Raw genomic sequence first — 14,753 nt, forward strand, 5'->3', positions numbered from 1 at the left:
GGTGCACTCGGGTGTTGTAATACCAGTATTAGCAGTAGTCCATTTGTCTTGTCTGTGTTGGGTTCCCCTTGAAAGGCAGATGGCTTTGGAAGCCAACACCTCTGCTAATGGAGGTAGCTGACTTTGGTAGTTTATAGCCGTATTCTTCCTGCACACTGGCTTCACTACTGTTTTTAGGCTGGATGGGTAATGAGGGGATGGCCTATGGGAATACAGGGGCTGTAGGCCATATTGCACTTGCCCACTTTGGTAATTACAACAGTTTTATATACATACCAGTAAAAACAAGACTGAAAATCAAAAAAATTAATAAAATGTTGTTAAAACCACTGTTTAAAACATTTTATTTTTTTTTTCAGTCTTGACCTTTTGAGACGTTTTATATCTTTTTTTTGTTTTGATTTTAAGCTTTACTTTGCATTTGATGTTCACCTTAAACACTTGATTGATCAATTTAGTGATCGACTTAGTGTTTATTGGTATGTATATATAAAGTGTTGTAATTACTATGATCAATTGTTCTGAAGTCTCGAGTAATGCAGGCAAAAGCACTTAACAATTTTGTCTGGATGGAGTAGAGCGTAGAGCTGTGAAGTATTTGACTGCCTTTACCACTTGCTGTTTCCCAAGGACTATGTGGACCTGTTTTAGGTTATACTTCCAGGTTAGTTAAACAGGATGATACGACAGAGCTCATCCGTGTCCAAGTTGCCATAGGTAAGATTCTTCACCATATCATGGCTAGCTACAGGTCACTATGTATGCCTGTAGAGTCTCAAAACTCTTCCTAAACCTACTAGAAGTGCTCATCATCCAACCAAACACCCTATTTATAGGTGATTATAACTACCCCTTATAGACTGGGAAATGTACAGTGCCTGAAACGCACAGGCACAAATGCTTCCTGGACTTTTAACACACACGCCCTGGAACAGAGTGCACACTTCAACCAGAGGATCAAATGTACTGGATCTGCTACTTGCCAAAATGGGAGAACATTGCCCCCCCCCCCCCCCCAATCACTTGCTCAGTAGTGAGGTCAGATCACAAAGCTGTCTCATTTGAAGTAAAAAAAAATAAATAAACTCAAAATCCAACTAAACCAGTATCCAGAACTATTCAAAGGCAAATTACATCCTGTTAAGTGATAGTTTTGTCAAAATGTAAGGCTTCCCCAAACCCCAAGACAACAGCTACCTTTGCAGAATTATTTGCAGAATCCCTGTGTAAACATGTGAATGGCTGCATAAAGGCTGCTTGTACCTACCAGAAGTAAACTGAAAACAAGCCACTGGTGAAATCCTCTCGTAAACAGGGTGTATAGCAGACGAAAGTTCATGGCCAAAATCAGGAAGAGCAACTTCCAAAGGCAACTGCTCTCTTACACAGCTAAACAAGAAACTGAGGTCCAAGTCCAACAGGCCAACTGAGGTCATGATAGCCTAGTGGGCTAAGGACTGCTTCAGTGACATCTGGAACCTTAGAGGTAACACAACTGTGTCTTGTGAACTGGTGAACAGTACCACCTATACAAATCAGGGTGACGCAGCAAATCTATTGGCTGATGAATTCAACTCAGACTTCACCCCCCCCCCCCCCCAGCTCCACCAGGTAAAATACCCTCAAGCATACTCCCACTCACCTCCAGCTATCAGTGGGGACCAGGTGCTGGCAGCACACGGTAAAGTCAAGCACACTGCCGCCAAGCATCTTCCTGATGTCCATTTTCATTTTTCCTCAACAGTTGGGTCCTTATCTGACTCTGCTTTTTACAGCTTGTGGATACTGGAAATTCTCGAGCTCCTCCTTTACCCATAATGCTGTAGTCCCCTACCATATCTCTGATCTTTTTTGCTGGCCTTGTAGTTTCATAAAACTTTAGAAACAACACTAGGATGAGAAACCAATACTTGGAGCTCAAAGGCAGGTGCATTGGTTCCCTTATCTTCTCATTCTTCCAGAAGTCACAAACTAAATGGTAAAGGGTTGGAGTGAGGGCAGTTGAAGAATGAAAATGGACAACACAGATTAACATTATGGTGAGTACATAACTTCTTTATCTGATGTCAATTTTTCATTTATTCCTCAATTGTTGCAGAGTCCCTAGCTACCTGAGTTCTGGGAGGATTCTAAGTAAGGGTATTCCTGAGCACCTGTAATCCGAAGGCTGCTTTTCCCCTCGAGACCAGCTCCAATTTGTAATGAGTAATAAAGGTATGAAAGTATGTGGAGTAGACCAAATTGCAGCCACACAGATGTCATCCATGGAAGGCCTGGATAAAAATACTAATGAAGTTGCCATGGACCTGGTTGAATAGGCTTTCAAAGATTTTGGCAAAGACAAACCCATTTGATTAACCATTTGAGTAAAGTTACTTTTGCAACTGGGTATGCCCAATTTACATTCCGCGAAAGAAACAAATAATTGATCTCTTTCCAGAATTCTTTGTTCTAAGTAAATGGAAATGTAACTTGTCTGTGGACATCCAACAAATGTAATGTGTACTTTGTTCATGAAATTTGAAAGAAAGCTGGAGGATTAATAAGACTGTTGGATTCTGACACCAGCTTAGGAAGAAAGAAGTGTTGGTTCATAGTGCTACCTATCTCTATGAAATATTAAATAAGGATGCTTAGAAGACCAGGCTTGAAGTTAAGAGACTCTTCAAGCAGAGGTTAGAACTACCAAAAAGATAGTTTTCCAGGTAAAAAAAAATAGTTCACATTTTGCTGATGCTTCAAAAGAAGATTGAGTCAAAGCTTATGAAACTAAATTCAAATCCCACAGCAGACGTGGATCTTTAAAAGGTGGTCTCAGAAGAAGGGTACCCCTTATAAAGGCCTTACAGAGTTTTGAAGAAGCTAAGGTGGAATTGTTAACTCTTGTATGAAAATTAGACATGACAGTTGGCAAGAACTTTATGTATTGGTGCAATGAAAGCTTTATGGGAAGACAAAATCATATGCCAGACAGCTAGACAACCCATCAGTGGAAGTGGAGAAACTATGCAGTCAGCTTTAAGCCTAAAATGTCTGGATGAATCATGTCTCTCGGGTGATGCAGGTCTGGAAATGGATCCAGAATCCATGGAGGGTAATCTAGTTGAGGCCAAGGCCAACATGGGACAATAAGGATGCCTTTGCTCTTCAATCAAGATGCTTTCTGAAGAAACTTGGGAATTAGAGGGGTTGGGGATAGCGCAGAGGAGACCGGGGGCCCAATCGTAGATGAGAACATCTCTTGCTGGTTCCCCTGGTGGGGGATCAGGGTTAAGAACCTGCTGCACTTGTTGAGGGGAGATACAAAAGAGGTAGCAGCAAGATTGGCCCCATTGGTGAAATAACTTTTCTGCAACTCGCATGTTGAGAGACCACTTGTGAAGCAATAAAATGGATTTGTTCCACTTGTCTTGTTTTGGATTTCCCCTGAATGTGCATTGCTGTAGGAAATTAATTGGATGAGATTGCCTATTGACTCTCTCTCACTCTCTCACTCTCTCACTCTCTCACTCTCTCACTCTCTCTCACTCTCTCACTCTCTCACTCTCTCACTCTCTCACTCTCTCACTCTCTCACTCTCACTCTCACTCTCTCACTCTCTCACTCTCTCACTCTCTCACTCTCTCACTCTCTCACTCTCTCACTCTCTCACTCTCTCACTCTCTCACTCTCTCACTCTCTCACTCTCTCACTCTCTCACTCTCTCACTCTCTCACTCTCTCACTCTCTCACTCTCTCACTCACTCAACTTCCCGATACAAGGTACAAGATCTGGTTCCTCCTTGTTTGTTGATGTACCATGCTACTGACATCTGTCTGAACTGCGGTAGTCCTTGAAGGGAGAGAGTCTTGAAGGGCCTGCAACACTAGGAGAACTGCTCTCATTTCCAGGACACTGATACGTGTGCTGGCCTCTGCGGGGGACCAAGTGCCTTGAACTATATTCCCCAAGAAGTGTCCCCCCACTCGGTTTGGGAAGTGTCTGTGGTCACTATGGCTTTGGGCTAAGGGATAATGAAGGGATGGCCTTGTAACATCTAATCTGAGTGAATCCACCAATAGAGGTACTTTTTGCATGCTTGAGTTAGTGATCTGGGTGTACATAGCAAGGTCCATTGAAGAATTCTCATATGGTATCTTGCTAGTGGAACTAGAACTGTCTCTGTGGATATTGATCCCAGGACTTGTAGAATTAATCGAGCTGATGGAGAATAATTTTGAATTATCTTTTTTTACTTTAAGTCATTGTACCCTTGGTAAGGGAAGGGAGGCTGTCACTGATACTGTATTGAACAAGGCCCCTATGAACTCTTGTGTGAAAGGTCTCTAGCTGAGACTTGTTATGATTGATGGTAATAAGTAGATGAGAGCAAATATGGAGTACATAGTCTTGTGCTTTTATCAGAAGATGCCCGGTCAGGGCAGTTATGAGCCAGTCGTCCAAGTACAGAAATGCCCAGAATCCCTGCAGTCGTAAGTGAGCTGCTACTACTGCCGTGCACTTGATAAACACCCTGGGGCTGTGGTGAGGTCAAATGGCAGTGCTCTGAATTGGTAATGACTGGCTCCCAGCTGGAAGCATAGGTATCGCCTGTTCATTTTTATGTGATAGTATACATCCTGAAGATCTGTTGAGCACATCCAGTCATCCTTTTAATATGTTTCCAGTTTTATCTTTTCTTCTGAATATCTGTTTCTTCCATTTTTTTCCCCACAATTTTGTTTGAATTGATAAACTCCTTCAGTATTTCATTTATTTTTATCAGCTCTAAGCAAATTCTTTCCTCTAGATTACTAGAAGCCATGTCTTGCACCAAAGATGGAATTTTAAACTTCCTTTTGCTGAACAGCTGCAGGATTCTTCCCAGACAGTGTGTTCTCTTCACATTTGTAGTTGATTTTCAGACACTTGGTTTCTTCTTTGCTGGCCATCCAGGCTGTGTTTAATGGCCAATAACTGAATTTACTAAGAGGCAGAGTTCTTCATCTTTATGTACATGTTGTTTATAGTTGCCCCCCCCCCCCACACACACACACACACACACACACTGGGAGATATTAAGTTCAGCTATCTTGGAAGTCAATAAAGTCTTACATTTTTTGGGAAATTAATTATTCTGCTCTAGGATATAGAAATGTATTCCCTTAGTTATAGTAATTTGCTCCCCCAACATTTCTGACAAAGTTCCCTTTAGGGAATTTTTAAAAAATGCCAACTCGTTTACTCAAATACATGTCCACTGGCTTTCTGTGCTTAGTTTCTGTTTTCACACTGGGGGAGACAGAGTTAAGCTGCTACTCGATGTGCAGCCATCTTGGAAGTCTGTATCTGAAAAATTATTGGATGCAATCTCCACTTATTATTTCAGTTGAATACGCTTGCTCCTGTAAAATAAAATTTCTATCTTGTCTAAACAACTGGTTATACCTCTGGTAATCTGTACATTTTGTCTGGGTTCCTGCTAGTATGGACACGTCTTCCATTCCCAGTAATCTCATGTATTTCTTCAGACCTGTACCTTCTTTTGCAAATTTCACTTCTAGGTCCCCCACCCCCTATACATCCGCACTATTGCAGATAAGATTCCATTCCCCATCTAGGAGTAGTATTCCCTGAGGAAGCCAATTACTTTGCCCATATTTCTCTTGCGCTCCTCAGCAGTAGTATTAGGTGGCATGAAAATGCATGCCATTGTAATCTTAGTTCCCTGCCAGTGACCCCTTCTTGCCCCAGTCTACTAGTGCCTTTTCCTTTTTATGTCATTATTGGAGCCCCTCTCTGTCTGTATCATTTCCTTCCCCTTTCATTTGTCCCTGATACTTGGTATCCATTCTAAAATTATTTTGCCAAATTCATTTACTCATTTCTATCTGGTTTCTGTTGTAACATTGTCATTTGTACCCTAATTCAGTACACATTTCATGTCCATACCTACAGTGACATTTACATTTATCAACTATATCTCAACTGTATTGTACAAGTAGTTATTCTAATAAAAAGCTATTACGGTCAAATATTCTTCGTGGCAGTATTTTGAATATTTCCAACTTGCGACTTGTATGCATACATTGTTTGGCAGGTTGATCTTGTGTGCAGTTGCAGCTGCTCTCTTTTTTGAACCAATATCACATTTTCTCAGATTTTTTACTTCAGTAAAATCGAAAAATGCATTTTCATTTTTAATCCAGTCCCTTTTTAACTTGCAGGCACACTATATAATGTACACCTTCCAGAAAGGAAAGTTCTCTCTCCATATGGGACAGTTGGCCCAAATTGACAGCTACACTTACAGGTTTTGTCTATAAAGTTAAGTTTTGAAAACGGAGACTCCAGAATAAATACCAGCAGCAAATATCGAGAACCAAAGCTTTAATGAAAGTAATGTGAAGCGCTTTTCGTCGCTCTTAATAGAGCGACTTCTTCAGACACAAATAAAAGCCAGGGTACATCATTTATAGTAAAAACGTCATTTCCTCATTTAAAAACAATTATAAGCTTAAAGTGATACTCTTATATTAAAGCCCTTTGTCAAAATAACGGGCTTTAAAAATAGGTAAATACAAATTTTAAACAGTTAAATGTTTCCTTGTAAGTACATTAAAAAGTGTATAATACACTGAAAACTATACATATATAAATATATACATGTATACTGCTGCAAACCAAAAAGTACGTTTTATGTAATTTAACAATGTATATTAAAAAGACCAACATATGCATTTACCAGTACTCATATATGTACTAATGAATATGTGTATAAAAATCACTGTAAAGGCATTGTAAATTACATAAAACGTACTTTTTGGTTTGCAGCAGTATACATGTATATATTTATATATGTATAGTTTTCAGTGTATTATACACTTTAATGTACTTACAAGGAAACATTTAACTGTTTAAAATTTGTATTTACCTATTTTTAAAGCCCGTTATTTTGGCAAAGGGCTTTAATATATATGAATATCACTTTAAGCTTATAATTGTTTTTAAATGAGGAAATGACGTTTTTACTATAAATTATGTACCCTGGCTTTTATTTGTGTCTGAAGAAGTCGCTCTATTAAGAGCAGCGAAAAACGCTTCACATTACTTTCATTAAAGCTTTGGTTCTCGATATTTGCTGCTGGTATTTATTCTGGAGTCTCCATTTTCAACAGTTTGCTGTTTTTGCCGAAGTTTGTATAAAGTTAAGTTTACTTGTAGTGGAAGTGCGTGGTAGAGCCTGTGTTATCTCTCGTATCGACACCATCCATTCTTATCCCAGCTTTGTTCCCCTTCCAGATATGAAAAACAACTTGCATGCTGTCATGCCTTCCGTTAAATGATTGATGCACTAGCTCATCTTAAATGAATAAACTAGATGGTGTACTAGTATGTTTTATACTGAAGTGATAAATGTCCCTATCAATCTAAGATTTTCCCTTCCATGTGTCGGGCCTCATTTATTTGCACTGAACTGCTTGGCAATTCCCCTTGTATTTCTCATACAAGAGTTCATGGTTCAGGCATTTACTGATTAATTGCCTATACCTGTAGATGGACCATCTCCATCTGCAGAGGTTTGCTGGTGGAGGAGAGAATGGCAAATAATTTTATAAATGTAGTATATGACTCTAAAAGGCTAGGAAATGTCATTGTACACAATTTCCACTTTCTAGTCCTGTTTTTTCAAATGTCTGCAACACAAACCAAGAACATTAGTCTCCTTAGAAGTTTGGCTTGGTAATCTGTTCTGTTACTGGAGGACGACATGCTGCAATCTTCTCATTTGGTATTCGTCAAGGATGCAAAATCAACTTTTCCTTTATCCAGCTTGGTTCCATACCACAGAGGAATAAAGCCTTGACTGCAGTCCTGATGACTGCAGTGTGATTAGCAGCCCCTGCACCAGAGGCACCAGGCATTGAGGTGGGGAATTTTTTGCAGGCTTCGCGAGGGGAGGCAGGATGCATACCGTTGTGGACATACTGGTGTGACTTCCCTGGTGCCGTTTGGAGAAATGGCTACTTGTGCTTGGTGTGACTTCCCTGGTGTATTTTGGAGAAACGGCTACTTGTGCTTTTTGAGGGGTGGGGACAGGGCTTCTTGAGAGGAAGCACCCCTTATAGAAGTGACGGGATGTCCTTTGCTGTAGCCCACTGTAAACCCCCCTCCCTAGCTTTTTGCCAGCTGCATGCAAGGAATAGGGCAGTATACAGAAAAAAAGTGGCAACCAACCAACCCAATACCTATCTGCATGATGGCCCCCTTACAATCTGCTCCTGTGATGGGGATTAAATGAGCGAGGAGGCTGAGAAGAGGGTCTGTTTGGCAGTGTGGATTAAAAAAAATTCCTCTTCTTTTTGGGAGGGCATCCCTGAGATGCACATAATGAAGTGTCCCTCAGGACTCAATCACCCCCCCCCCCAAACAAGATTTTTTCAGCAGGTCAGAATTTGCAAAGACAAGGTAGTTATTGCGTTCTCAATATAATTTCCGCTGCTGTGCCCGCCTCTTCAGGAGAAGCCTGTCCTCAGATTATTTTCAGAACTCTGACACATTTATCTGTCAAGCTTCACCCCCCCCCCCCCCCCCCCAATGTTGCCTGCATATTTTTTCCAGTTCAGTAATGGCCAGGGACCCTTTTTACTGAAGGGTGGTCCAAAGTTTGAATGCCCAGTGACCCAGCACTAGAAAGAGTAAATGGATTTTTTTTTTGTCCAGAACTAGCTGCAGCCATTTTCTGCCCTTATTCCTACCACCCTTGACTGACTTTAAGGTATTTGACTCATGTTTGTTATATTTACATGACCAACTTTGGCCAGGAAGCTAATGCTTAGTGTTAAGTCTTGTCTGAAAGTTTGCAAAGCCTTTTTGAAGTGTACATTTCTTCTATGTCTCCCTTTTAAGGATCCTATTCCTCTGTGAGATCTCAGCTTGTAGTGTGTAAGATGACTCTTTCTGTTTTTTGAGCTAGCTGATCAAGAGGGACTGAAATATATGTCTTGGAAAACTCTGTAGTACTAGAAAGATTTGGGGACTTAAGGCATCTTTAATAATCCATCTTTAACTGCTTACCCCCACTCCCAAAAAGACAACCTGTCGTGAAAGAAGGATTCATCTTGTACACACTATTAGTGGAGGCAGATTTCAACCATATAATTTGACTGTTTTTCAAAATTACATCTAATAGGTAAATATGTATTGTTTTTCAGGGATGTGCACAGGCTGTTAAATTAACTTGGCAGAACAAAATCCATAAAGTTCTCTTTCTGTTTTTCCTAAAATCTTAAAAATAGCTTTCTAATTGTGTTTCATTCTGTTAAAAGTAAATAAATAAAACAAACCTTTATCGTCTGAGACTAGAGCTCATTCTACCAGAACTGTAGCTGCCTCAACCTTTCTTTAGGATGAAATCCTTTAGATTAGATGCTATGTTGGAATCACTAAATAGCTTTACATGATGCTTTTAGTTGGATGGGCTCTTCAGATCTCAGAATGTACCAAGTCCTATGCCCGAGAGGATGCACGGTCCAAACCAAGTAGAAAGCTCCAAATAGACCAGCAGGCAGCACAGAGTTCAATATATTTATTAGATACTGATATATGAAACAAACTAGTTTCGGCCAACAGCCTTCTTCAGTGTAAAACAGTATAGTCAAGTTCATTTGAATCATCCTTTAAATACATATCAAGAGCCAATCAAAAGGTTAAGCCCATGAATACTAATAAGTATGAAAATTATTTGTAATACATGTTTGGGGCACTTATAGTAAATCATATAGATATACAATAAAATATATACGTCCATCCATAACATGAAAAAGTAACCAACAAGTTACTTACATGAAACAAAACAAATTATTAGTATATTCTAACAAATTCAATAACAATATATTCATACTTAGAATTGGTTTTTATTATACCATACTGGAAGAGCCTCTATCACAGGCTATTCAACAGTTGTTGGTTAGAGAGACCATAGAAAAAATATCAGATACAAACATACTATGTCATAGAGGAGCATATGTTAGACCAAATAAATGTATATATATAAAGATTGGTAGTGGGCAAGGCAAATGATAAGCATAGAACAAAAATTAGATCAACAATAATGAGAAAAGCAGCCTGAACATGATGGCTTTCACACTTGTCCACCATAAACCTGTGTATATATCAATAGTTATTGAATATAACTTGTAATGGACATTGGATAACTATTATAGATATTGGAAAAATTTTTTGGATGCTGTATCTTAGAAAGCATATATTTGACAACTATAGTGTCTCTATCCACATATATATATCAATATAGGTCAGTTATTGAATATAACTTGTAATAGACATGGGATGCAATGAGAAGGGATCAACAATACTAAAATCTACAGCCTAAACATAAAGGCTTGCACATTTCTTGAAAAAGTAATGAGGACTGTTATATCTCTAGTACACCTATATAAGTGACACCATAAAAAGATGGGGAAAAAACTAACAATATATCTGATTCCAACTTTCAATATTGAACCAGGATGTTTTAACATTCAAAATCTTAAACAAATGTGAATATACTAACTCAATATATTCACTACAGGTGATCATTTAGTAATAGCCCATGCCAACCTTGTTTGTTTGTTCTGTCCCTTTGATATCACATTCTAAATCTTAAGGCTCTGGAAGTTTGTCCAACATAAAATCCCCACAGTAGCAAGAAGAAAGACACCACAAGAAGCCAGTCGCTACTACAGTTTCCAAAGATCTTAATATCAAAAACTTTACTAGTATTACGCCTGGTAAATCCCTTGGATTTCAGCATATATTGGCAGGAACCACAATGGCCACATCATCACCATGAAGTGTCAGTTGTTTGTGAATAGTCCCCCCACTTGCCATATGTTTAAAGTGTGAAAAGTAGGAACCTAGGGTCTTTATATGAGAAAAGACAACGGGTCCCAAATGTTCCAATGTTTATTTATGATGTTTCTAACTAGTTTGTTTCATATATCAGTATCTAATAAATATATTGAACTCTGTGCTGCCTGCTGGTCTATTTGGAGCTTTCTCTTCAGATCTCAGTCATCCTTTGGTGCTGCCATCATTAAGATGGTTTCCAAGAGGAGCCACCGATGAGAATAAGTGTGATGAAGATGTAACTCCCAATCCCTTAAATGAAAGCTATGCATTTATACTGACCATAACTACTCTTTTCCTCCTTCCTCTATTCTGACAGATTTTATAGCTGTTGATATTTGCTGTTGATATTTTCTAGTTTTCATAAACTGTAGTTTATGCTCCTCTCCAGTGCTGGCTTACAGAGATCTGAAGAAGGGTCCTAACTTATACAGTGCTGTGTCTAAGGAAAAAGGGCATTTGGTAGCCTGAGAAAGCTTTAGACACTGAGCCAAGTTATTCCAGTCTGTCTCATGGTGCTACAAATCTGGACTTGTCTTTATCGGAAGTATATAATTTGTTTCTGTACCTAGAATTATTTTGATGGTAGATTATAATTTTTAGGTCTGTTAGGTGGAGTGTTTTTCTTTACTGGTGGATAAGGACCCTGACATTTTTAGATAACCTGTTTTTTACTACCTTCAGGGTAGTCAACCTCATGTACTTGATGACTGTTTTTAAAATTTCTTGAGTGAAATGTCCCATTTTTCAGTACAACTACTTTCTCTGTCTTTATGCAGGATGGGTCACGGACACGAACATGGGCATGAAAAGTTACAGCTTCCAGACTACAAACAGTGGAAAGTAGAAGGCACCCCTTTGGAGTTTGTGCAAGAAAGACTGGCCAGGAGAGGACTCCATGATCCATGGGGACGGTATGAAAACCTCTAGAGCATAAATTTCTTTCAAGAAAGTCTGTGTTTTCTTTGAAAACAATAGGTAGTTTTTTTGTTCCTGTTCATAACATGCTTCTTTGCCAGTGGCAACATCCTGTGCAGACTCTAAATTTACCAAATGGCGGCATGTTGCAAATTCCAATGGTATACGTTTCTGTGGTTTGTATTTATTGAACGTCTTGAAGCATCCATGTAAAGTTCTGTAGTCGGTCATTTTGTGCTTAGTAATTCTATTCTAAATTCTAAGGAATCACAGTGTTGGAGAAAAGTATTTTTTGAGGATGCCTTTAATTTTGCATCCTCCTCTTTCATTTATGAATTTAGAACTATATTGGACATTTTAAAGAATTTTGTTGTTTTTGAAGTTGAGATTTTGGCTTTTGTAGTAAAGGTGCTAGAACTGAGGAAGAAGATGATTTTTTTTTTAGTTTAAAAAAATGTTTTATTCCCCCTACCACCCTTTTGGTTAAGCAATCTGAAATAAATACGTAATTCCACTTTGACATTTTCGTTTCAGTCTTCACTGAATTCAGTGTCTACACTTGAGTTATTGAAAGCTGATAAATATTATAACTAATTCTGGATTAATGTAAATTTGATTATCGTATAGGAGGTAGTGTAGAAGGCCATTTGGCCTGGTATAGAGTAGAAATACCACTGGATTGCGAACTGACTCACAGGTAGGACATAGATCATCAAAACAGGGGAAAGCTACCTCCCCAAAGGGACCAGTCATCAGTGAAGACCCCCAGGGTTCTTTGATGGGACCTCTCCTGTTTGGCATCTACTTTCTGAAGTAAAAGCTAATACCAAAGGGCTTTGTCTGACTAAATTTGCAGATGACTGCAAGCTGGGAGCAGTCATTGAATCTAGACTTCCTGCAGGAAAGTAAATCCCAAATAAATAACTGATGCCAAAAATGTGAACTGAAGATGAATGCCAAACAATGTTGTATCCTTTGGGAAATCATCTACTCCTGAAAATATGCTTCTGAGAGTTGACTCATTTGTTTGGGATTTGGGAATTTAAATGGAAATAGTGCTTGAAAGTAATTACATCTATTTTAACGGTGAGCTGTATAGGCAGAAGAAAGGAGTAGCTATGGGTGCCTCCTGTGGTTCCCTCTATGCCAATGTGGTTTTACATTACTGGGAGCAGAATTTCATATTTACATCTCATTGGGTCAATAACATTGTCCATTTTTATAAGAGGTATCTGGACGATATCTGTTTGTTGTGGGATGGGACAGAGGATGCTTTTCACGAGTTTATGTCCTATATCAATTCCACTACCCATTTTTTGACCTTTACCTACAACATCAGTTACGAAGAACTGAATTATCTTGATGTGACCCTCTCCAAAGATTACATTAAACATACTTTTCAATCCTGACTCTACAGGAAAGCTACTTTCTCCAATTCATATTTACATTTCGACAGTGGACACCCCTTCTACCAAAAGAAAGGTATTGTCAAAGGACAGCTCATCCGGGCATCTAGGATGTCCAGTACCTTAGACTATTTTTTATGGATGAGTCCCACTTTTTGAAAACTTTGTTTCTTGAAAAGGGATACCCCATTGCACTAATCAACAGTTTGACACAATAGGTCCTTGAGAATAGGGAACACAAATACTTCCCTTTGTTAGGAACTGGATCTATTTTGTCTGACCAAGAGGGACGTAGCGACCAGTTTGGTTCTCACAACAACTTTTACACCTTTTCTACAAATTCTTTAGAGGTTGAAAATGTGGTTGAGGCACTGGCCACTTCTTACCTTGCACAACGAATTGAAGCAGTTTACTCAGGAACGTCCCAGATTTGTTAGGAAAAGGGACGTTAGCTTGAAGGAACTATTTGAGAAAAAATATACCTCAGGTCCAGCAACAAACACTACCAAATTAGGTACCCATAAATGTGGAGCCTGTAAACAGTGCACTGCTATTTTCAACAACCATCTAGAAATTCTACCTTCATTTCTGATCATCATTTCAATTGTGGGACGAAAGGGGTGGTTTATCTTGGCTTCTGTATGCAGTGTTTTAGATTCTGCATAGGGAAAACGGAAAGACCATTGAGAATAAGGATATATGAACATCTATATGATGTTTCCAAGGGTAAGGAAACCAATGCCTTCTCCAAGCACCTTCATAGTTGTCCCAATATGGAACTTAAATTTATAGTCTTGGAGCAAGTAGTACCAGATGTTAGAGGTGGGGATTGGGAGACAAGGTTGGAGTACAGAGAGCTACTATGGCAGCTCAAGTGGACGCTGGGAAACCTCCTGGTTTGAACGAGAATATAATTATCAATAGTGTTCTTAAATTAAGGGTGGCTCGACTTTAGGCCACTGGACAACATTCAACATATTTTTGAGTAGAAAGACCAGTCAGCCTTAAACATAGTGTATCATAATGAAATTTTTATGTTCAGTAGTAATTTTTCACACCAGCAAGTGGTCATTAGTTAAATCCTGATTATTTTAAGTATTTACTATCGATTTTTTTTTTTATTACTGATTTTTTAATTTCGATTTTTTTCCCCCTCAGGGGTTTTATTAACATTACAGTATACTCAACTATTTTAAGGTGCCGACGTAACTTTATTCAATTGTTGATCAGCTTTAACAATAGTTTTAGTATTTTATTTTGTATTTAGTGGGATTAGTATTGTGTGTTTTTTGTAAGAATGCGTTATTGCTTTTTTATTTAATGACTTCCTTTATCTTTTTTAGCTCATTAAGTATGTTGCAACGTCAGGTGACTGATGATGTAATCTGATCTTTAAATATTTAATTATGTCTGTATCTTGATAAAGCTCTGTATTAACCGAGCGAAAGCGCTTTATGTTGTTGTTTTCCTGTTGTCGTGGAATAAGCTACTAGTTTTTAACTACTGCCTTGGTTTTCCATCCTTTCTGTTGGACATTGTTT

At 38.7% G+C, this 14,753-nt stretch overlaps 1 protein-coding gene across 2 annotated transcripts in view; it reads left to right on the forward strand.

Annotated features, from left to right (window-relative positions):
- The window catches only part of NDUFB3 (NADH:ubiquinone oxidoreductase subunit B3), a 113,035-nt gene that overhangs the window by 43,340 nt on the left and 54,942 nt on the right, over positions 1-14,753 (forward strand). For both annotated transcript variants that reach the window (XM_044075452.1, XM_044075454.1), the window contains one exon: positions 11,668-11,802. In XM_044075452.1, the coding sequence (XP_043931387.1) occupies positions 11,669-11,802 (134 nt within the window). In that variant the 5' untranslated portion in view covers position 11,668. The remainder of the gene's footprint in view (positions 1-11,667; positions 11,803-14,753) is intronic.

This window comes from Protopterus annectens, chromosome 6.part1, assembly GCF_019279795.1.
Source record: "Protopterus annectens isolate FY-2018-M chromosome 6.part1, PAN1.0, whole genome shotgun sequence".
NCBI lineage: Eukaryota > Metazoa > Chordata > Ceratodontiformes > Protopteridae > Protopterus > Protopterus annectens.